The sequence below is a fragment of the Vicugna pacos genome, chromosome 17 (genome assembly GCF_048564905.1).
Source record: "Vicugna pacos chromosome 17, VicPac4, whole genome shotgun sequence".
Taxonomy (NCBI): Eukaryota; Metazoa; Chordata; class Mammalia; order Artiodactyla; family Camelidae; genus Vicugna; species Vicugna pacos.
The window spans coordinates 21,897,216-21,920,402 of record NC_133003.1 but is presented as its reverse complement, the minus strand read 5'-3'; the positions used below and the strand labels follow the sequence as shown (position 1 = coordinate 21,920,402).

Below are 23,187 nucleotides of genomic sequence, written 5' to 3'. Positions count from 1 at the left end.
CCTCTGGCTAAGCCTTCCCGTTTCAGAAACCATCCCAGAGACAGTCTGTAGGTTGTTTATATCAAGTCCTTTTATTCTGATATCACAGAATTACCTTGTCACAATACAGGGGGAGAGACACAAGTACCACGAGTTCTCACAGAGCACAGGAGGACGGCACACAATTCACAAGGTCATGTGGAGGACTCGGGTCATTGCACTTACAACTGTAAACTTGTTTGTTTGACTTTGTACAGCACTCTTCCCCCCTCAAATAAAGAAGGAGAGAAGGAAAGAAAGAGAGGAAGGAAGGGAGTCAAGGAAGGAGTGAGGGGAAAGCAAAAACAAGACATGGAAGCTAGCAGAGGAAAGGCGTTGGGCAGCCACCACTCTCCAGGGCACTGCACTTAGAGAGAAGGAGCTGATTTGATCCCAGAGGCCAAATGAGGCAGACGTGCGCACACGTGCGCACACACACGCGCGCGCACACACACTCACACACTTGTTCACATGCATACACACACAATAGCTCACAATTTCCATGGCTCTCCAGTGCCACCCCAGTGCACATGGCAGCAGGGCTGCTGCTACCCAGGGAGACAGAAATGATATCTCTGAGGAGTTTCAGTTCATCAGGCCTGTCCCCCTGACCCTGTTGGAGTCCATGATGATGCGTATTTACAGAATGGGGGTTGGGAGCATGATGGCAGGGGAGGGGCAGACAGGCCAGGACCCTGCTGCCATGGCAAAGGATCTGCCTGGAAAACTCCCCACAGGCTCCAGAAGACAGGCCATAGTTGCTGCCACTGCTGCCCTCTCATCATAGGCCCTGAGACCACACTCTCTTCCCAAGGACTAAGTGGATGGTGGGGAAGGGAGGTGTCACTGTGAAGTGGATACACTGGGCCCTGAAGTGGACAGGGGAGGCAGTGCCCTTGCTCATGACACTGGGGGTGGGGAGCTGTGGAGAAGGTCTATAGTGCATCCCAGAGACCGCCTTGCCCACGTAGAGATGTGCTCAATGCTCCCCACTGCCCAAGGCACCAAATCCTAGTCCTTCAGCCTCTGGCCACAGCAGTATCTACACAAGGGCCAGGACACCTGTGGCCCAGAGGCCTGCTCCAGCCACCTTCACAAGGGGTGATGGGTACAGATGTGTCCTGTGGGTACACTGCAGGGTAGGGAGTGGCAGATGTCAGAAATTTCAAAATCAGAGAGGTTGGCCAGAAAGGAGATTTGCTGGAAAGTCAACATTTGAGGCTGACCTGCTGTCATCTCCCTGCCTGTTTCCTGCTCCTGGCCTCATCCCTTGGCCTTTTGTGGGAAGGATCACTGCCTTGGTCCCCAACGTATCCAGCCACTAGGCACATCTCCATACAGACTGAGCCCTGGGTGGTCCGAGGTGCTGGATGGTGGACTCCCTCAGCCCTTACACAGATGGCCTCATCCAGCCCAAGCCTGATCTCTGGGATGAGGCAGGTGTCCCATGGGATGGGTGAAGCCCAAATCCCAAAGGACAGGGTCTTGGGCCCAACACGGGGGTTGACAGCCTCCTATCTTATCCACGACTACCAGAGGTGGGCCAGAATCCCTCTGAAGGGTGTGTAGATCTTACAGGAAAGCATGAGAAACGTGGACCCCTGAGAACTGCATGGTACAGACCAGAGCACTCTGGAGGAAGGCCGGGCCTGGAGAGGTCAGGCAGCTGCCACCTGCTGCCCTCTTGGCTCAGTTGTAGAGAAGCTAATGAGCAATGGGATACTTAGGCTTCAGAGACGGGGGCTGGAAGGGAGTTTGGGTCTTGGGGACAGATGCAGAGTGTCACAACAGAATCTTCTGTATGTTTTGTTATTGAGAAGCTTCCCAAGAAACTCAGCTTGAGCCACGGTCTATGTGAACACTCACTCCAGTCCAAGATGATACTGTCAGCTGTCCTCACCACAAATGCCAAAGGTCCAACTCTTCCTGAACACTCCCTGACCCTCTGGCCCCAGCCTAGATCTCCTGGATCACAGACCTTTGAGCCTCCCAGCCAGAGAGGAGAGGCAGGGAGCAGGTGCAGTCAGGAGCTGGGGTCCCAGGACACAGCCAGGCTCTGCCCGTGGCCTGTCTTTCTGACTACAGATGCAGCCCAGCTCTGCCCTTGAGCAGTGCCTCGCTAGGAAGGGGTGGCCAGATGTCTCTGGCTCAGGGCTTGTGTAAGAGGGGGAAAGACTTACAGATGGAAATCCTACAGCAAACCTTCTGAATGTTCATGCACACACATCCTGTGCAGGCTCCCACCAGCACGTCTACTCCAGAGACATCTTGGTCAGAGAAACCGGCAAGGTGTGTGGTGCCTTGCACTGCCTGGCCTATGGCCTGGCATGCTCGGGCAGCAATTTCAGTGGGTCCTCACTAGCTCGTGCAAAAGTCAGCTAGAAGAACTCCTGAAGGAGAGGTTCTGAGACAAAAAGAACTCCAAGCAAAGGGGTCGAGCATTTAAAACGGATGAAATCGTGCAAAGAGGCTGCGAGCTGTGCATGCTCCACTGCAGGACAGGCGGTGACTCGCCTGGCAGCAGCGAGTCCTGCCACAGGTCAAACATGCCACAGACTGAGAATTTCACACACATGGTGGGGGCAGGGGCAGGGTGGGTGGGGAGGTGAGGGGTTTGATATGAGCATATCTATCCAGTTTCTCAATTGCAGATTTGCAATTAACTCCTTATACATAACATGGAATTTATTAAATATTAACAGTTGTCTTTGAGGGTTTATATTTCATTGCATAGAACGTTAGAGATGAGACTTGCGGCTGTGCCCAAGATGAAGGGAGGTCCCCAAGGGAAGGGCCTTGGGAGGGACCACCGCCCAGTCCACCGGGTGGATGGATGGTGCCACACTCCCCAACGCAGGGCTCTGGGCCCTTCCGTCGGCTGGCAGAAGCCCTAGCCCCTCTGCTCTGAGCACGTCCACTGGTGATGGCTTAAGAAGGACTGGAGTTGCACGGTAAACAGAGGCGGGCTGAGGGGCCTCCCTAGACCCCGCCCTGGGGTTGTGCTCTTGGTGGCCTGCTGCCCACTATTGCTTCTAAGTCAACATTCTCCCTGTGCTGAGCAGGGACAGAGCAGAGAGGAAACCAAACCTTCAGTCACAAGGTGGTGGTGGAGGGGAGAGGCAAGGAGCTGAGCCGAGAGAGAGAAGAGAGTAAAGGGGAGGGGCAACGAAAGAAAAATGTTTATGAGGTATACACTTAAATCAAACTGAAATGATTAAGGCTGTTCTTGAAATCAAAAGAAATCCCCAGGTGTATGAACGAGGAGCCGGCTGGTTGAGACAATGGCAGCGCCGCTGGGATGCTCATGATGACTGGGGGGATGGCTTTGAAGATGGTGGCGGGTGTGCTAGCACGCGGCCACCCATGGGCTGGGAGAAGCCGCAGCCGGCGTCCACGCTGCTTTTCGGTGCTATGGCCTCTTATTTCAGCGATGAGACAGTGTTAGGTCCTAATGTTTTAAAGTTCTCCCAAAACCACGCTAGCCACACAGAAGTCTGCTCCGGTGTCACCCAGAGGGCAGGGTGAGGGGAGCAGGGCCCTGTGGCCACAGAGGGATCCGGGCCAGCTGGAATGTGAAGGAAACGGAGCCCGGGGCCCCCAGCCCTCAGTCAAAGCCCCTCTCCAAGGCTGTGGAAAAACTTCTGGCGTTGTGGAGGGAGGGCGACGTCCATCAGAAACAGGCAGCGTGCGCCCAAACTCTGCGTATAACGCATTAGAAGCCTGGCTGGCCAGGCTGCAGAGAGGCGGCTGTGGAAAGAACAGCAGGACCACCAAATGGCAGGGTTTCCCGAGACGGTTCCTCCCTCCCAGCGATGGCTATGCCTTGAAGGCGGCCCCCTGAGGAGAGCAGGGTCTCTGAAAAGACACTCCCAGGTGGCCCCAGGCCAGTGGTCCCACTTCTCCAGCAGATGCTTCACCCCGGCAGCTGCTGTTAGAAAACATCCTGTCCTCAACTGAGGCCCACCTGCCACGTCCCACCTGGTGTGAGTCTTTGGGCCAAGGGTTTGTCAGATTGTAGATGCTTGGAGGAGGGCAGGAGGGAGGGGGAAGGAAAGAAGGAAAGACAGAAGGATTTTGTCAAGAACTGTGGAAGCTGCTTCCCACTCATGCTCCTCCCAGCTGTTTGCCCCGTGCTGACGGCCTAGCGCCTCCGCACCTACAGGATCCCACCAGACTGAGGCATGGGGAGATGGGTGCTTAGGCAGGTTTGAGGTCACAAAGAGAAAGTCAGGAAGAAAGAAGAATCAGGCTGGCCAGGAAGGGCCATTTCTTTAATACATGATGCTTTTTGTTTCCCTTAAAAATGAGGGAGATAGAATTTTGTTTAAAATGGCAAGCCCCTCCCAACCCACTTCTGAAATTTCCACAAAAGACACCAGGAGATGGACACTCACAGAAGCAATGACCGCTTGGCCCAATCATCAGCCAAATGCCAGAACTCGAGGGAGATTCTTTTAACTACAAAGTTAGTGGTCTCCATGGCCCACACACATCATGTGGCAGGACATGGAACAAAGCCACACCAGGGGTTCCTTTCCCTCCCCAGTGACACAGCCCTGGCCCTAAACCCAAGGTGGGTCCTGCCATGGATCTGGCCCATGGGCTGCCCCTCCTTCCCCTCCCTTCAACACTCTTTCTAATTTCACATCTGTTCCAGGGCGGCTCAGAGGAAACATCTGGCTAAGTGGGAAAGCGGTAGGGAGCCCACTGTCGTGGGGTGAGAGAAGGAAGAATGCTGGGGTGCTGCACTGTGGTTACTGTAATTAGAATAAATTCTGGGCTCTTTTACCTTTGCCTACAAAGCCCAACCCAGCTGGCTCACGCCCCCTCTGACTTCACCCCTGACCGTACCTCCCCTCCTCTGTGGCTCTGGCTCTGCTGGCCTTTTGTCTGTCCCTGAGGCCTACCTGTGTCATCAGAGCCTCCGTTGGTGCTGTTCCCTTCCGTGGGCACCTCCCACAGCAGCCTCTTCTCCTCCCTTGAGCTTTACCTGGTATTGACCACTTTCTTTAGAGTAGACCCTTCCACCATAATCCTGCTTCCCTGCCTTCAGAACACTTATTATCTTCAGAAATTACCTTGTAAAGTAATTCTTTTTAACTTATTTGCTCTCTGCCTCTCTTAATGGACTGTCAGCTTCAGAGGGCAGGGACTTGGTCTTGTTCTCTGCTATATCCCCAGCACTTGGAACAGGGCTCAGCACCCACCTAGAGCCTGACAAACATTTGCTGAATAAATGGATAGAAAACTGGGCCTTTCCAGCACCCTCACTGGTCCTGCAGAGACAGGTGGCCCTCTTGACACTATACCCAACTCCTTCCCACAAGCAGGCCTGGCCTGAGCAAGGACCTCTGCTGGCCCCAGCGCTCCCTGGTGATTTGCCTGCTGAATGCTGGGGCCTACCACACACATGCCTGTCCACCATGAGAAACACCCAAACCTCCATACTCTTAGTCCTAGAAATGGCAAAGAAGGGGCAGGAGGAGGGCCCCAAGGCTATGGAACGGGAAGATGTGGTACCTGGCTGTCTGCAGAGCAGTGCCAGTAACCAGGCTCTCCTCCCTGCCATCCTTGATGATGCACCACTTCCTCCTTCACCCACAGAGGCAGGGCCAGGGCCAGAGAAGGCTCTAGGCAGAGGCTTCTGATCCTGCCTTGGCCACTGCAGCCCAGACAGAGCCATCCTGAGGCTCTTCCACTCTCTCCCTGGGCTGACCTGGTCTGGATCCTCCTGTCCAAGTGCCTCCCTGTCCTCTTTGTCCCTTTCCTGTCTGCCTCTCCAATCATTCTGCTTTTCTTTCTTGCTGGTCTTGAGTCAATAGTATCTTGACTTCACACCAAGGGCTGCTAAGCTCGGCAGGGTTTGGGGGTTCTGGCTTCATTTGAATGTCTGGAGCAAAGCTACTGTACCAGACCTCAGGGATGAGGCTTTGAATCAGTTCTTGGCATACAGACCCCTAGTTGGGTGTGGTTGGCTTTTTTGGGCCCTTCCCCAAGGTTACTACTGGAGTCACCTCAGCCAGCTGAGTTGTCTCTGCCTTCCAAGTGGCTGCTGGGCCCATCCCAGCTGCAGGAAGCCCAACAGGCCCCTCCTCGTTGTAGGAACTGGGTGGGTTTGGTCAGCCAGGCCAGGTCCCACCCCCACCCTGGTCCTGATACTTACTGTTATACGCAGAGTCCAGAGCTGCGCCCAGGCCTCTGACTCCAGAGATTTTTCCACAGCAATAATATCATCTCCTTTCATTTCTTCAAGAGCCTGTGGAGTATTTACAGTGGAGGGCTGGAAGGAGCTGCATCATAGGGGGCCCCACCTATAACCCAATGTCAACTCATAGCTATGAGAGCTCTGTGGGGGCTCAGGGTGGTGGAGAAGGACAAGGGATCATTGGCCCTGGCTTCCCTTTGCTAGGGATCTCTATTGAGTTGGCCCCATAATGGGGCCTCTGTGCACAGTGTCTCTCCTTTTCCTCCTCCTCCTACCACACTCATAGGAAGGACACTGCAGCTCTGGCCACATCATCCGCTATTGAAGACTACAGTCCTCCCAGAAGACCCTGCAGGGCCCCCACAGGAGCGCCTCATGCCTTTCCCAGGGGGAAACTGGGTATAGGCAGTTCATACTCACCCTGCAGGGCATGGTCACCAGAAGGAGGAGAATTTTTTGCCAAAAGCAGACACAGCTGTGAAATAGAAAAGAGAGAGAAGCAACAGAAAATTGGGCTAGACTCCTTCCTAATCATGGCCATTTGGCACAGTGAAGCCAAGCTCAGCTGGAGGGGCAGGGACCACCCAGAGAACGACTAGGCAGCAGCAGGTGGGCCCTTGGGCTGGCCCGTGCCTGGGTGACGGGGCCCGGAACCATTCCCCAGACCTGACCCCTGCCAGAGTAGGGCCCTGGAGCAGCCATGCACCATGGCCCCAGCTGTAGGCAGTGCATACCTTCCGTCAGCTTGCCGGCCTGCTCTGCTGCCCCACCAGGGAGGATTTTGGAGAGCACGCTCTCCCCGTCGGCTCCTGGCGGGCCGGTAGGAGCTCCTGGGGTCCCTCCAGGCTTGGCTCCAGCCTTCAGACCTAAGGAGAAAGAAATCATCATGAGGCTGCTTGGCCTGGCTCTTCAGGGTCTGAGCGGGAGAGCAGTCACGAGGGAATCTGAACACGGGGACCCTGTGAGATGGAGGTTGAGGAGGAGGATAGAGGAATGAAGAAAGAAAGATTAAAAACAAGCAGAACAGGGGTGGGAGGAAGCAGAACAAAGGAAGTTGAGGAAGACAAAGGAGAAAGGGAGGAAAGGGCAGAGGAAGATGAGAAGGCAGAGGAGAAGAGGGAAAGGAAGGAGAGAGTTAAGAGCTCCCCGGTCCCTTCCAGCTTCCCTGCCCAGAGCTGCCTGGGCCCTAAGGCCCCAGTGCTGGTGACTCCACCGGCTCATTCTAACCCCAGGCTCATCTCTACTGGCGAGGCCTGCAGCCTACTAGGCATGTTCTCAGGGAGCAGTGAGGGCACGCAGTGCAGGGGGGCTCAGGGTGCCAGTGAGTGTAGGGAGATGGCAGCCCAGCTACTCTGGGTCATAGGCAAGGGCGCCCAAGGGTAGGCTCACCTGCAGGTCCAGGTCCTGGTAGTGGCTGGGCCTGAGGAGGCCTCCCCTGCTGCGGTGCTTTGGCAGTCCCTTTAGAGCCGTTTGCCTGCTCTGCCCGTGGCTGCAACACAGAACCAATAGCTGAGCTACCCCCCGTCAACTCTGCTCATGCCCAGCCTGGAACCAAGGAGCTGTCCAGCTGCAGTCCCAGCATTCACCCTGGGGAGGGTCCATGTACTGGAGCCCTACTTACCGGTCCTGCTGGCTGGGGGCCTGTGGCTGTTGAGGGGCCCGGCTGAGGCTTCCCTGTTGGCTGGCTGGCAGCAGGGGCCGGGCCCCGAGCAGCTGGCTGGCCCTGCTGCTGCAGCCGAGCCTGTGACGGGGCCTGCTGCGGGGGTTGTAGCCCAAGGCCTTGCTGTTGCTGCTGCTGCTGCTGCTGTGTCTGTGGCTGGCGAGATGCTGCCGCTGAAGGCGTCTGCCTGGATGGAAGCGGCTGTGACTGCTGTGGCCCTGGAGCTGCCTGCCGACCTTGCGGCTGCGGCTGGGATTCTGGCTTTGGCTGCAGTGCAGCGGGCCCTGAGTGGGCCTGCCGGGAGCCCTTCTTGCTCTCAGAGGCATGATGGTACGCTGACGGGACTCGGGATGGCTGGGAGTATTCAGCGGAGCTAGGGTACCCAGGCTGACCCTTCTTCTGCATGGCCGGGGTGGAGCTGGGCTGAGGGTGAGGCCGGGCCTCGTGGCGACCCAGGTCCCGAACGTGTGGTTTGGCAGCACGCCGGCCTGGCTCCTCACCAGCGTGGCGGCCTGAGTGCCGCCCGTGGTCACTGTGGTGCCGGTGTTCCTTGGTTGAGGCATGGCGGCCCGGGCCACCCTCATCATGTGGCCAAAGGCCCTCCTCGGGGGGCTCATCGTAGTCGTGGTAGCTGTGCCTGGCAGGGCCTCGCTTCTGGGAGGAGGAGGAGACTGCATGGCCCCCGTGGTGCCTGAACCGGTCAGAGCGGGCATCCCGGGGCTTATCAAACCAGTCTGTCTCCTCCTGGCCCAGGTGATACGCTTCAGAGACCAAAAACAGAACACCATCAACCCCTGGGCTGGCCGCAGGGGGAGGCCCAGCTGAAGCCATGCAAGGAAAACAGAGAGTGGGTGCCACAGCCACAAGCTTAACACTAGGCCCCCAGCCCCCACCCCCCACAACTGGGGCCAGGGGGCAGGTGGAGCAGGCAGGAAGGGCACCCTGCAGCAGGGCCCACTGGATGAGGCACCAGGCCAGGCCCCACTGGGACATCTCAGGGCCCAGGGCCCCTTGGGCAGGCAGGCACCCCACGTACTGAGCATCTGCCAAAATCACCCCCAGCTGCCATTACCTTCGCTGTCGGAAACTACGCAGTGGGAATCATCCAGGATGTAGCCCTCCTCACGCTTATATGCGTGGGCCCGCGGTCCATCCTTGACATGCTCCTGGACATCAGGCATGGAGTGGCTGGAGCAGAACTGCGGGCAGGTGTCCCCAGGGGGAAGGGTGCCCCCAGCAGGGCGGGGCCGCCCCAAGGGGCTGACAGGGCTCTCCTCTTCGGAGGCCTGGCTCCGCATAGGGGGCCGGGCCCGGCCATGGGCCATGCTCAGAGATGAGGGCTTGGGGCCTGCTTTTTGAAGTCGCTCCACAGCCTCCCGCTCCCGCTCATATCCCTTGGCCCGGCCACTGAAGTCATGGCTGGACAGCTTCTCCCCACTGTATGCAGAGGCCCCTCGGGACCGGCTGCTCCCACCACACATGCGGTCATCCTCCTCCACCAGGTCCCGGCTGGACACCCCGTAGTACCTCTGCTGCTCGTACACGTTCTTCTTGAGCCCATAGGTGATTTCGTCCTGGAACTTCCTGCCCCGAGAGGCCAGGCTGCTGCTGACTGCAGGGGAGGGGTAGGAGGCCAGGTCTGACTCCACATCCTTGGCCTCTTCGATAGGCGAGAACTTGGAGATCTTTTGCTCCATGCCCTGCTTCCGGTGCTTGCTGCGCTTTGAGGAGATGGCAGCCGGGGCCAGGCTCTTGGAGGGATGCTTGGGCCCCACAGGGCCTGGACTATACTTCTCTGCTCGAGCCCCATGTCGGTAGTCACTGTCACTGTAATAGTGGGTGCTGGCTGGTCGGCCATTGCTCTCCACGCTCCGGTGATGGCCGCTCTTCCCACGTGGGTCGTAAGAGTCCTCCTCAGATTCTTCCTCCCCTCTGGCATAGCAGCAGGGCAGTACGGGCCCCTCAAGGACACCTGGTTCTCCTGGCTCTTTTCCTGGACGCCCAGTGCTGCTCGGCCCCAGGGGCTCCAGTCGCTGGCTGTCGGAGGCAGTGGAGGTGCTGTCCTTGGTTAGCTCACTGATGTCGTCGATCATCACATAGTTCCGGGGGACGTTCTGCTCCAGGCTGGCGTAGTGTGAGTCGGAAGGGTAGGTAGGGGCTGGGCTCAGGTTCACACTGCTACGGTCACTGGCCCGTGGCAGCTCAGGGGCCTTGCCTTGTTCATAGCTGCTGGTTACTGCTGGGCCACTGTAGCTGGTTTCAGATGGGGCTGAAGACATGGCCACAACGGGGCTGGCAATCACCTCATAGTTGGTTGGCACCTTCTGCTCCAAGTCGGCTAGTGATGTCTGGCGTGGCTTCTGGTGGGGGGCACGGCTGTCAGCAGGGACTGGGAAAAGGGTGCTCTGTGTGGTTGGCATGGGTGTTGGGGCTGCATAATGGCCTGTGGGATGGAAAGCCGGCTGGCTTGGCAGGCCAGGCTCAGTGGGGTAACTGGCACCAGGAGGAAAGGCAGGTGCTGGGTATGTGCTGGGGCCAGGGTAGGTGGGTGCTTGGTGGGCTGGGAATTCGTTCTGAGTTGGTCCACTGCTACCTGCAGCGTACTGCGGAGCTGGAGGTGGGAACCGGGGCTGCTGGAAAGCAGTGGGACCAGAAGGGGTGGCAGGAGCAGCGGCAGTGACAGGGAAGTCTGTATACTGGCCAGCTGGGGTGGCACAGCCCTGGAGCCGCAGCTGGTTGAGCTCACTGTCTGACAGGTAGTCACGATGCTCCCCGAGACCACGCAAGGGTGGGTAGTCCCGGCTGCCTCGGTCTTTGGCCAAAGACTCTTTGCGCTGGGTGATGCCCAGCTCCAGGTACTTGAGCTTGGCGTCGATCTCCTTCTCCTCCTCATCCAGCTCTGCCTGCTTCTTGCGCAGCTTGGTGGACTCATGCTCCACCAGCCGCAGGTCCCGGTCCAGCTCCCGGAGCAGACTGGCCTTGGTGGCAGGGACAGCCGTGGGCCCCACCAGCCCACGCTGCAGCAGGCTGGCCGCATACAGCTGTGGGGGAGCCTGGCCAGCCAGGGGCAGGTGAGCCTCCTCTGGAGGGGGGCTGGGCAGTGTCCGCTTCACCTTGCGGACCAGGCCGTTGGGTGGCAGCGCCGACACCTGAGACAGAGGGAAGGGCGGGCAGCACTGAGACCCAAGGTGTGGGTGGCTTGGCGGGGCACAGGGTGGAAGAGAAATGCTCTGGGCTAGGGTAGGGGTGAGCTCCACAGCTGTTTGTCATCGCCCTGATTTATCAGGCCGCCGCAAGGCCTGACCTGCCCACCCACTGGCCTCAGAGGGAGGGCCTCTGATCATCTTACAGGCTTTCTTCCCATAGCTCTGGAAGGTGGGAGGGGAAAGAAGGAGCAGATGCCCCTCTGTGCTGGTGTCTAGTACTGGCGTAGCACACAGCGGCTCTGGGAACCCGTGCAGGTCTCTGAGGGTCAGTCACCCTCCACCTCCTACTGAGTGTACCAAGGTGAGGACAGTACAGGTCTGGCTCTGGGTTGGAGTCCTAGCAGCTGGCAGGAGCCAAGGGCAGTGAAGGGCCGTGGATAGGAGGGGAGTGGGTCCTGGGCCCCCCAGTTCCCTAGAGGATCATAGAAAGGGCCACATGCTGCCTGGGTGTCAGTTGCTGTAGGCTCTGAGTCTTTTTCAGCCTCCTGCCCTCCTCCTCTCTAAAGTGATCTGCAACTCAGACACCTGCCCACTCTCCTCCTGAGGCCCTGCATCACCCTCTGCCAAATTGTGCTCTCGGCCTGGCCCCTGGCTTGCTCCACATCCCTGTCAGCCCACCACTCTCTGTGGCTCCCAGAGCCCCTTGAGGGCCTCTCCAGCCCTATCTCTGGCTACCTGGCTCCTGGTCAGTGCTCCCTAACATGTCCTCTGTGGGGCCCTCCTCACCTGCCTCCACATTGCCTCAAAGTCCGCATTGTGGAAGTTTTGCCCTTGGTCCTCCCTTTGTCTCTAGCTCCTAGCCTTGGTAGAAAGCCCAAGGTTTCTGGGTTTTACAGACCACCCAAATCCCCAAGATACACCGAGGGCTGACATCAGGCTTCTTACTTTTTACCTTGCCAAGAAATTACCTAAAAGCCTTCCACCTACTCTCGCCGTATGTCATAAAGGAAATGATAGTGTGCCCCCAAACCCCAGGATGAAGGCTGGGTCTTTGGTGACATGGAATAAATTTCCTTCTGTCCATTGTCTGTCTTTTGTTATTTTGGTTGCACACCACGAGCACCCATTGTGGCATGGCTTCACACAGCCAGCCCATGGGACCACTGTGCCAACCCTAGTGTGAAGCCAAGACAGCTGCCTCTCTAACCTGCCTTCTCTGTCAGCCCAGACGCCTGATCTCACCCCCCCCACCCCTCTGGCCTGCACATCCCAGGGCTCTCCACTACCCAAACTAACCCCTACAATCCCATCCCCTAAGGCCCCACCTCACACCCAGAAAACGGAAATATATGTCACAACGCCTCTGGTTCCTATCCACTCTCCTTAAGGTCACTGTGCAATCACTTCCTGCAGCCCATCTGTCCACATGCTGCCCAGGAAGCTTTCTAAGATACCCATCTTAATCTGTCTCATCTGCCTGAAACATCCAGAAGCTCCAAGGGCCGTTAAGAAGAGCCCACCCGTCTCTGACTGGCACTCAAAGTCCTTGGCGTCAGATCCTAGCGACCCCATCTTCCCTCCACAGTGGGCTACCTCTCATAGCCCCAGGGCATCATTGGCAACTAAAAGCCACAGACAAGGGTAAGTTTATGCTCCAGAAGCCCCTAACTAGGAGAGCAGACAGGTGTGTAAAAAGATTTGCTGAGGGCCAGATAGAGGTGGGGACAAGACGAGGCAGAGAGCACACTGCAGCCCATTGGGATGGGCTTGGGCTTCCTTTGGGGCTTTGGAAGCCAGGCCAGGGCTGGGGAGTGGGGAGCAGCCCAGCCAGGTCCATGTTACTGATTTTGTCAGGAAATATCCACAGAAGAGGTATGGAGTAGGAGGGGTCAAGACTCGGGGGCAGAACTGAGGAGGCCTGAAGAGGGGAGGTGGCAGGGATTGGACTAGATAGGGGCCGTGAAGCGGCATTGCCCAGGAGAGGCTGAAGTTTCTAGCAGGGTCTGAATGGCTGTGGGGGCCATGTGTGAGTGTGTTTTGCCCAGGGTGTCCTTGCCGAGCTGCAGGCTCCACCAGATGTACATTGAGAAAGGTCCATTCCTTATCTCCTAGCTCTGGGCCTCTAGAGCTGGAGGAGACTCCATCCCCACCCCAGAAGGAACCACTCCCTGTGGGGTCCCCAAGGCTAGATAGAGACCCCTGTCCCACCCTGGACCAGCCCCTGTGCCCATACCTGGCTACCCAGTCCCCCCTGGTGCTGGTAGAGGGAGAACCTCTCTTTGGCAGACTCCTCGGCGGTGGGGCTGAGGGGCTTAGGGTCAGACAGGGACCGCTGCAGGGTCTTCATGGGGCGAGGCAGCGTCTGCTGGCGGAGAGCACTGTCGGCCGTGAAGTGCTTCTGGGGACTCACGTGAGCCTTGTTCAGCCTCTCACTGGAAGCAAAGGAGGTGTCCAGGAGCCGATGTGGGGACAGGGGTGAGACTGGTGAGTAGAGGACCTGGGGGGACTTGGGAGGCTGGCGGCTCACAAGCTGTGAGAGGGACTCCGGGGGCAGGTGGGCCTGGTATCCAATCTCCAAGGGATCTGGCTTCTTTTTTTCGAATCTGCCCAGGGGCCCTGGGGTGACGATCTGGATGCCAGGCAGGTAGGGGCTGATGGCAGTTGGCCCGACAAGCTGTGGCCCAGCAACACCCTGGGCCTGCCCGTCTGGCTCCGTCTGGCAGGCCAGGCTCTCCCCACGCCCAGTCTTCTCTGGTGCTGATATGTACCTGACGATCTCCACTTTGGGGTCAGTGGCAGCGGTGATGTGGATGGCTGGAGAGACTCTGGGCGGCTGGTCAGGCTCCGTCTGCACGGAGCAGTCACTGATGGTCTGGATGCCCACGCTGCTTGTGGCCCTCACGGCAGGGGCGGCAGTGGATGATGAGGCAGTAGCATCATGCTTGCTGTCGGAGCCTGAGTCTGAGTGGCGGGAAAGACGAGACTTGCGGCGGCGCACCGGCTGCTCCCATTCGGCGCTGTCCTCATCATCCGTCTGCACGCTGCAGTCAGCACTCCGCCGTGCCCGGCGTCGCCGCGTCAGGAGGTAGCGGCCCTCCCCATCCTCGTCGTCCGTCTGCACGCTGCTGTCTGCAATCCTCCTGACCGCAGAGGGTTCAGGCCCCGACTCTGGCTCGCAGGCGTCCCGCAGGCGCGGCATGGAATGCCGCTTCTTCATGCTGCTGCGGCCTGCCTCCCATTGCTCCTCGGTCTGCAGTGACATGTCCGAGGCAGAGCTGGGGAGACCTCGGTGCAGCATGGGCTCACGAGGCTGCCCAGGCCCCTCAGGCCCGGCCACGGCAATGAAGGCTGCGTGGGTCAGGGGTGGCCAGTACTGGCCATTCTGAGCCATCTCGGTGGCAGCTGGGGGAGGCCCTCGGCCAGGTGCCTCACAGGCCACAGGGAAGGGGGCCTTCTGCCGCTGCTTCTGTTCCTCTAGCTGCTGCTGTAGCTGCTGCTGCAGCTGCTGGATCTGCTCTAGCTGCAGGCGCTGCTGGGCAAGCTGCTCCCGCTGCAGAGCAAACTGAGCCTGACGTTCCTCCTGCTGCTGCTGCAGCACATGGTGCTTGATGGTCTGCAGCTCCTGCAACTCCCGCTGCACCAGCAGCTGCTCTTCCTCGCGGTGCCTCTGCAGCTCCACACGCTCCCGCTCCAGCTCCTCCTGCAGCCGCAGCTGCCTCAGCTTTTCCAACTCCACCCGCTCCCGCTCCAGCTGTAGCAGTTGTTCCTGCTGCTTCCGCTGTCTCTCCTCCTGTGACACTTCCTCCTTCTCAAGCCCTGGCCGGCTGAGGGCCCCACTGCCGCCCCCAAGAGCAGCATCTACTGACGGCTTCTGGCCAGCCAGTGGGGCTGGGGCTGGGGCTGCTACAGCCTCCTTGACAGCAGCAGGGGGAGCTGTGGAAAGAGGCTCTTCCCGAGCAGCCCCTGCTGGCAGCTCTGGCCTTGGTGTGCCCCCGGCCCCTGGGGCCTTGACAGCAGCAGGCTTCCCCAGGTAGACAGGACCTTCAGCAGGTGGAATGCTGGAAGCAGTGGGGAATCTACTTGGTACAGGATATCGGTACAGCCCTGTGGGCCCGAGAGGTACCCGGGGGGCAATCATGGGCAAGCGTGTCAGGCTGGCGAGTGGCACGGCTGTGACCCCACCAGCTGCATAAGGCCTATACATGCCGCCACGCACCATGGGCCGCAGTACTGAGGCAGGCTGGGTGGTGATGGGCAGTGTTGCAGCAATCGGAGTGTTGATAGTCGAATAGATCATGCCATCGGCTGCACGCACAGTGGCTGTGGATGGTAGTAGCTGTCTGACTGCTGTTCCCTGGCCTGCTGTAGGCCTGTACTGGGCCAGGTTTCCAGGACTGGGGTGGCTCTCTGGGAAGGTGGGGTTCCCAAGGAGACCAGGTCTGAGGGGAGCCAGACCTTGTGGGGCACTGAGCCCAGGCCTGGGCTGGGGCTGATACTGCATGAGGTCGGGGCCACCACCACCACTGCCATGCCGCCCTCCATACTGGTCCATAGAGTTGAGGGCAGCGCACATGCGGCTGATCTCACGGGCTGTGGTGGCACTGTACTGGGCCAGGCTGGCCTCCTGAAAGCCAGCTGCATCTCCCCGCGAGCCATACCTATGGTCCGAGTAAATGTTTGACACTGAGCTATAGCGCCGCATGGGAAGTGGGTGAGTCAAGAGGTCTGTGGGATGACGCAGGTCTGTGAATGAGCCATACTGCAAGCCCTGCCCAAGGTAGCGTCCATCTGCAAAGCCCAGGCTGTAAGAATGCTTCAGAGAGCTGAGGTCCACAGCCGAGTCTCGTCCAGGGCCCTGGAAGAGCTGCCCGATCCTGTGGGCATGGTAGTTGAGGCCAGCCTCAGCCAAATTGGTGTCAGACATGGAGGAGTACAGCCTGCCAGGAAGGCCCGGTGGGTAAGGCCTCAGTTCCTCATGGGGCGCGGGCCCCCCTACCACCTGTGCCTGGTAGGTGGGGGGCTCTGGAGGCTCAGGGTCCCGGGGACTGTAGAAGGGCCCACCGCTTTGGCCAGGTGGGGCCACATCTGCTACGCTCTTCTCAGGTGCACTGGGGGCGGGGTGGAAGGCGCCTGTGCAGCTACTGCCAAAAGGGAACTTGTAGACCATGTCACAACACGCCAGCTGTCTCTCAGGCCTCATCCCAGTGAGGTCCAGGGCACCTGCCGGCTCCTCTGGGAGCAGTGTGGTCACAGTGCCGGCTGCGCCCTCTCCCATCTGCACCACCACTGTATGTGGCTTCCTGGCACTTGGCAGGGCATGTGAACGCAGCTCTGCAGGGGTGGCCCGGTGGAGTTCAGCACCCGGCTCTGGCACGGGGCCTGACTTGAGGCCAACACTCTGGGCAGTGCCCACCTGAGTGATCAAAACGTCCCTTCTGGCCAGAGGTGCCACCTGGTTGGGCAGGTTATACCTGGCAAACTTGGCCTCCCTGGGTCTTCCCCGGGGCCCACCGCGATATGGGGCTGTCTGGACAGCCTGCTCCACCTGCTTGACCTGGGCCAGGCACACGGGGCTACCAGCACCCTGGCCAAAGTCAAGCCGGCTCTGGAAGGGGTCTCCATAGACCACAGGCTGCTTTTGCTGAGCCATGAGCACAGATGAGGCCATGGTGATGCTCACGGTGGTGGCAGTGCTGAGGAAGGCATGGGTCTGCTCCTGGGCGTTGAGGTTGATAACCAAAGGCTGCACAGCGGTCGACTGCCGACCTGGGATTGGATCCAGGGCAAGGCCGTACTTCCTCGCTTCCACAGCAAGAGAGGTCAGGTCCATGCCCTGGTCAGTGAGGATGATGGGCGTGGGCTTGACAGCCGTGCGAAGGTCCACCACGGCAGTGCCAGGCAGCCTGGGGCCTGGCTCGACCCTAGACGTTCCAGGGACAGAAGAGATCCGGCACAGGGAGATGTTCTCGGCAGGGAGGGCACCCCAGCCATATAGTGCCAGGGGCCCATCCGCACCAGCACTGGCTGCCCGCGGGAAGCCAGATGGCCCAGGTGGCTCTGGGGGCAGCTGAGACACACTTGGAGGCGTTGTCTGGCTATAGCTGTGGGTGGTGGGCGGGGTGTCAATGGGCGAGCACACTGGGGAGGTGGAGGCGCTGGCATGTACCATCTTGGTCTGGCTGGAGGCATCTGACGCTAGTGTGATGACCATGAAGGGGGCCTCCTGAGAGGACTGCTGCCACACGAGGCGAGGCGTGCTGGGTCGGTGTGGTGTTTGTGTGCCCTGAGCCACCGTGGGTGTCGGGGTGGGGGCCCCAGGGCTCCGTGGCATGTCCAAGGCAGGGGTCGGGCTTGGTGTCTGTGTAGAGAACTCAGCTGTAGCCCTTGGGCCCAGCTTGCCAGGGGAAAATGTGGGACTCTCTGAAGGAGAAGATGGGGAGAGAGGGGGGCTGGAGCCCACAAAGTAGGAATATCCCCGGGAGGCCTGGGGGGTGCCACTCTCACCATCACTCACACTTGGGGCCTTCTCTCTGGCAGCCCGTCCACTGACAGCAGGGCCACTGGGGGCCTGGGGTAGCTCCTCAGTTTGGGATCCATAGTTTGCAGTGGTTGGGACCTGTCCATAGCTGTGGCCTGTGGAAGAAGGCGAAGGGCTGCGCTCAGAGCCTGCTGGGGAGGTTGGAGTCATGTACCCTCGTGGCAGGCCAGCTGAACAAGGGGCTGCAGCTGTGGAGGCTGGGGTCCCAGGGCCCTGGGGAAAAGATAGGCCTACTTCCTTGGAGGCAGAGCTGGGGGAGGCAGGAGAGCTGTGCAGCTTGAGGGGGTCCTGAGGTTCCTTTGCAAAGTGCTGAGTAACGCGAACATCGGGAATGATTCGGCCCCCACTGCTATCTGAGGAGGCGGAGGTGGAGAAGGACACAGGGGCAGCGAGCTGGGTGGGACTGGTACCAGGGGTGAGTGGGCCACCGTTTTGCTTCATGGGGTCCATGTACGCACTCTCGGCATTCAGGAACTGCTTCTCCTTCTTCTTGTCCTCAGCAAAGGCCAGGTCCCGTGAGGAGGCCTGATGCATGCGGGCAATGCTCTGGGACGTCTGAAGGATCTCCTCGTACACGGCTGTTCCTAGACTGGCCGGGGTGCCCTCCGAGGCAGGCTGAGCAGCCCTGCCATAGTCATGGTCAACAGGGTCCTGGTATTCAAAGGAACCCTGGCCCTGGGAGCCTATGGGCTGCGAAGGGCCACCATGGGGCCCGCGGCCCCCTGCTGCCTGGCCTTGTTGCCGCTGGAGCAGCTCGGCCTTCCGCATCATCTCCTCGTAGGCCTCCTCGGCACTCTTGAGGGGCCGGCCGGAGCTGGGAGTAGGGGCACTGCCCAGGGGTGTCTCGGTTGGAGAGTAGAGGGACATGAAGGTGGGCAGGTTGTACTCACTGCCCGACTTGTAGAGCCGGGTGGGGCCGCCATCCAGGGCTTCAGCCTCCGAGTCAAGGGAGGGTGAGGGCGAGTACTCAGAGCAGGAGGAGCGATGCAACTCCTCCATCTCAGCCGCCTGCCTCAGCTCCTCCGTTGGGGAGGCATCTTCAATGGGTGACAGGTTGCTGGGGGGTGTCTTGGAGCGCTCGCGCCGCCGCTGGGCCCGCAGTTCCTCCTTGTCACGCCGGGTCTTGCGGGCAGTGCTGCGGATGCGCTGCTGCTCCACCTCCCGCATCTTCTCCTGCTCACGCAGCAGCTCCTCCTCCTCCCGCAGCTCCTCCTCCTCCGAGGAGTCCTCGATGGTGGGCAGCAGGGGCCCGTGCGAGCGGTGCCGGGCTTTGCGCTGCTGCTTGGCCTCTTCCAGCCGCTGCCGGCGGCTGGGGCTGCTGTCACTGTCCTCCTCTAAGGAGGAAAGAGAGGTGGGTGAGGTGCCAGATGTGTAGCTGGGCGTGGAGGCCGGCAGTGTGGAGGAGTGCTCCCCGCGGGAGCGGTCCTCAGGCGAGCCTGTCAGGCTCTCCATCTCCAGCTCGGGCTCCCGGTCCAGGCCAGGGTCAGGGCCTTGGCCCAGGTCCAGCTCATGGCCATAGCTGCCTGTGCTATTGAGCTCGATGGTCTTGAAGCGGCGGAGCCCGCCCTGCAGGGCCCCAGTGCCGTCCGTGGCCTCTGCTGGGCCTTCCTCAGAAAGCAGCTCCTCATAGCCTGTGGTAGCATTGTGGGGCAGGCGCCTCTTGGGCAGCGCCCCTGGTTCTTGGCTTGGCTCAGACCTGGGCCTGGGGCCACCCTTCTGGGAACCATGTTTGGCCAGGCCGTGCCCAGGGGTGGCAGCATCATCCTCCTCCAGGTTGTCCTCCTCAGCGCTCATCTCCAGTATCTGCCGCCGCATGAATTCCTCATCACTCAGTTCTGCTGCCCGGGCTGGGGGCTGGGGTGGAAGAGGGGACAGGCCACCCTCACTGCTGTCCTCCACGTAGTCATGCCTCAGCTGGCTGCCAAAGTCATCTGAGGACTCAGCCGTGTCCCGCTGTTCCCTCTGGCGTCCCCACTCCAGAGAGTCTTCTTCTTCCTCCAGGATATCCTCCAGCTCCTCATCGGAGTTGAAGGCCTCAGGCATGATGGACAAGGAGTGGGGCCGCCGCTTCTGCTCCTCACCACTGCTGCCAGGTGGCTTGCCCCGCTCACCACTGGGGGCCGGGCCCCGGGCCTCCAACAAAGGCCGCATGCCGCTCCCCACCTTGTGGAGCTCGGAGGGGCTGGGCGGGCGTGGCCCTGTCACCCCTGCACTGTCTAACTGCTCCACCTCCTGCTGTACAACGCCTGTGATCTCGCTCTGGGAGCTGGAGACACCATCAGAGGAATAGCCTGTGTCGCTGAGGCTCTGTGGGCTCCGAGACAGGTCCTGAGAGTAAGTCTTGCCCGGCAGCTCCTGCAGCAGGGTGAGAAGCAGACACTGATTCCCCATGGCAGACAGTGCGTGAGGGAGCCTGGCCCTCTCTGTCAATCCCAGGGCCCTGGGAAAGGATGCCTCCACCTCCCCAGGGATTAGGGCGCACCACCCACTCCATTGTTCTGGCCTTGGATAATTTGCAGATTCCATGTCAAACCCCAAGCTGCCCTCGGTTTTCAGAGAAACTTAACTCCATCTAATAGTAGCAAAACCCAGCAAAGCAACCAACAAGGTGTCAGACACAGGATCAGCCTAGAACTCACAAGCTCCAGGCCCACCAGGGCCTCATCTAGGCGTCCAAGCTGTCCTTTGTGGTCCCAAGGAGCCTGCCTCAGGCCTACATCCCAGTCCCCCAGGGAGCTAAGCCCTTCCCTAGACTGCCCTGCCTGAAAGATAGGATCTCTGGGAATTGAATGGGACTGACCTCTGTCTCCCCACCCTTGGGGGCTTCTGGAACAGCCTTCACGACAGGGGTGGCAGGTTCAGCCCTCCGCGCCCCCATCTTTGCTTTAGGAGTCCCAGGGGGCAGGGTAGTCTCTGGAGGTGGCTTCAGCACAGGCTCAGCTTTAGCTGGGACTCCTATCTTCTTTTCCTGGGCACTGCTCGGGGTCTTGCTGGGTTCAGAAGCCCTGAGGGGCTTGGCCTGGGGACTGGCCTTGGTGGGCAGGGGACTGGCCTTGGCAGGCGAGGGACCTAATGGCTGGCCCAGCCCCTGTGCCCCTTTCTGCTTTGGAGGGGCTGTTCCAGATGCACGGTGAGGGGCTCCTACAGGGGGCTGCGGTGAGGTGGGCAGCGGCAGAGGGGTTGGCTCTCCCAGGTTGCCCTCCAGCAGCCGCTTAGTTTGGCAGTTCAGACAGAGCCACTCAGTTTTCTGTAAGGCAACAAGAGAGGAGGGAGTTTGATGAAAATCACAAAGACACTGAAGTACTCAGATTCTGTCCATGACTATTTCTATAACCTGAAGGAGGAGAAAGTCTTCCCAAGCATGACACTAAAGGCACAAGGAGAAAAAGACTGATAGATCTGTTGCCCCCAAATGACAGACTTCCCCATCCTTTGGATGCATATATACAGAGTTAAAATGACAAACCCAAAAGAAGGGTCCCTTCCTTACCCCATAGAGAGCTTTTCCCTTGGCCAGAAAAGGAGGAGAACCCATAGGGGAGGGGAGGCTACAGAAGTATCACAAGGATCTGGGAAGAGGGGGAGCTGGAGATCACCCCCAGGGAGGGAACAGCTCCTGGGAGAGGTGTAGGGCCCCCCAGGTGAGAGCCCCTGCAGACCAGGAATGGCATCAGACAGGGAGCACCTCCTGGATGCACTGCCCCACCCCAGCCTCCTAGCTCTCAGACATCAGACACCATCCCTCCCCCTGAAGTAAGGGCTGTGCCTGGAGGCTGCAGGCTCCAGGGGAGGCTGTCTGGGAGAAGCCCTGATTGGAGGTTGGGGATGGGGCTGAGCCATCCCCTCTGGCACCCCCCCAGCCCAAGTCACCTTGTCTAAGGCCAGCAAAGACTCCCAAGTAGAAGCCTCCTCCTGCTCCCAGGGCTTGGGGCTGTTCTTCTGATGGGGATTGTGTCTGCCAGCCCTTAGGCCAGGGGCCCTGGTTCCTCCAGAGCTTGGCTGGGATCAAATTCTTGACCATCAACACTTTCAGGATCACCCTGTCTGTGTCAGGCTCAGTGCTGGGGGCTGGAGACACAACCATGACTAAGATGGACACAGGTCTTAATGTGTCCAACCAAGTCTAAGTCCCCCACCTCCAGATGTCTGCACAGGGGTGAGGTCTGAGCATCCCAGGCTCTGAGCAAGTGATTTCTGTAGCACGTCAGAGGCTGGCAGGAGCCTGTCTCCCAGGAGCCTCCTCCAGAGACAGTGCTCCTCTCTGGCAAGACTTGAGTCCCTGCCCTGGCCCACAAGGGGTTGGGTAGGGAGTGAAAGTGACAGTGCACACCTGTGCCTGCTCTTGCCCCAGCGTGCAGAGCCTTGGCGGTCCCACCTTCCTGCTGATGCACATCTGGGTGCTCAGACACTCAGGTTCCCACCAGCAGCTTGGCCACTCGGATGGGACATTAGGAGAACCAGAGGACACAGAACCATACGGTCAAAGAGCCAAGGACAGGGCAAAGAGGTGGCTCTTGGCCCTCACCAGCCCAAAGTGGGCCACATTCTCAGCACCCTTACCTCACATGCTGCCCCTGGGCCCCAGTCAGACCCTAGCCTACCTGGAAGAGCATTGGAAGCATGGTACCTCCAGGATGCCTATCCTCAGCCTGGCATCCTCAGGACACCATGGTATCAATGATTTTGCCCTCGTTTTCTACCCACAGAGCTACATACCTTCTCTGCCCTGGGCCCCAGCAGAGGCCACGTGGGGTGGGTGGCAGGGCCTTGGTGTTTATTGAGAGATAGGTCTGCTCCACAGGCTTGTTACACAGGGCCTTGAGACTGCTTCCCTGAGACTGGAGCTCCAACTCTGCCCAGACCAGCACATACAAATCCATACACAGGGCAGAGGGGCTCAGCTATGGAGGAGGAGCCTTCAGAGGTCCTGCACATACTCATCTTATCCCTTGCAGGGCCTGGCCCTAGCACACGTGCTGACGCCTTTAGACCTTATCTCATGCTCTATGTATCCCTCTACAAACTCCTATGAGGCAATGGGTGCTGGCCACTTGCTGCACCTTGGACTCACTTGGTGCCTGACAGGGTCTGTCCTAAAGGAGCTGGGGGAGAGTGCTGGATGGGCTGAATCAGGAATCCCCTCCACATGTGCCCCAGCATCACCTGGGGTCACAACGGAAATCCCTCCATGACAGAGAGGACTGTGAGATGGAGAAAAGATCCTAGAGAGGTGGGATGGGTAGACAGAGGCTCAGAGAGAGTTCTGGAAATGGGCAAACAGTCACTTCCCCAGTCCCAGGATCAGCATGATGTGGTTAGGATCCAGGCCTAGACAGGGGGCTGGCCCAAGGCAACAGTGCCCTGACTCCATCTTGGGTCCATGTACACAGCCATCCCAGGTTAGGCCTCTCAAGGTGAGGTCATCTGCTTTGGCTCACCTTGGTGGCTTGGCAAACCTCTGACCTCCACCTCTAGCCTGCAGACCCCACCCCAAAAGCCACAGTCCAAACAAAGTAAGAGCACCTTGGAAGGGTGGACTGGATGGAGGCAGCAGAGCTGATGCCAAGAGCTAAGACCCAACCCCTGCAGTGGCCTTCCTACCTGAGCCCAGAGGCCCAGC

The 23,187-nt window shown here is 59.4% G+C and overlaps 1 protein-coding gene across 2 annotated transcripts in view; it reads right to left on the bottom strand.

The window, feature by feature from the left end:
- Window positions 1–48: 48 nt before the first annotated feature.
- BSN (bassoon presynaptic cytomatrix protein) overlaps window positions 49–23,187 on the bottom strand; it is an 83,338-nt gene continuing 60,199 nt past the window's right edge. The window contains exons 4-12 of one of the 2 annotated variants that reach the window (XM_072941279.1): window positions 20,368–20,814; window positions 13,263–19,922; window positions 8,956–11,032; window positions 7,845–8,644; window positions 7,613–7,712; window positions 6,958–7,089; window positions 6,644–6,698; window positions 6,182–6,274; window positions 49–5,008 (exon numbers count right to left, since the gene is read on the bottom strand). In XM_072941279.1, the coding sequence (XP_072797380.1) occupies window positions 6,658–6,698; window positions 6,958–7,089; window positions 7,613–7,712; window positions 7,845–8,644; window positions 8,956–11,032; window positions 13,263–19,922; window positions 20,368–20,814 (10,257 nt within the window). In that variant the 3' untranslated portion in view covers window positions 49–5,008; window positions 6,182–6,274; window positions 6,644–6,657. The remainder of the gene's footprint in view (window positions 5,009–6,181; window positions 6,275–6,643; window positions 6,699–6,957; window positions 7,090–7,612; window positions 7,713–7,844; window positions 8,645–8,955; window positions 11,033–13,262; window positions 19,923–20,367; window positions 20,815–23,187) is intronic. The other variant, XM_072941278.1, reaches the window with a different exon arrangement.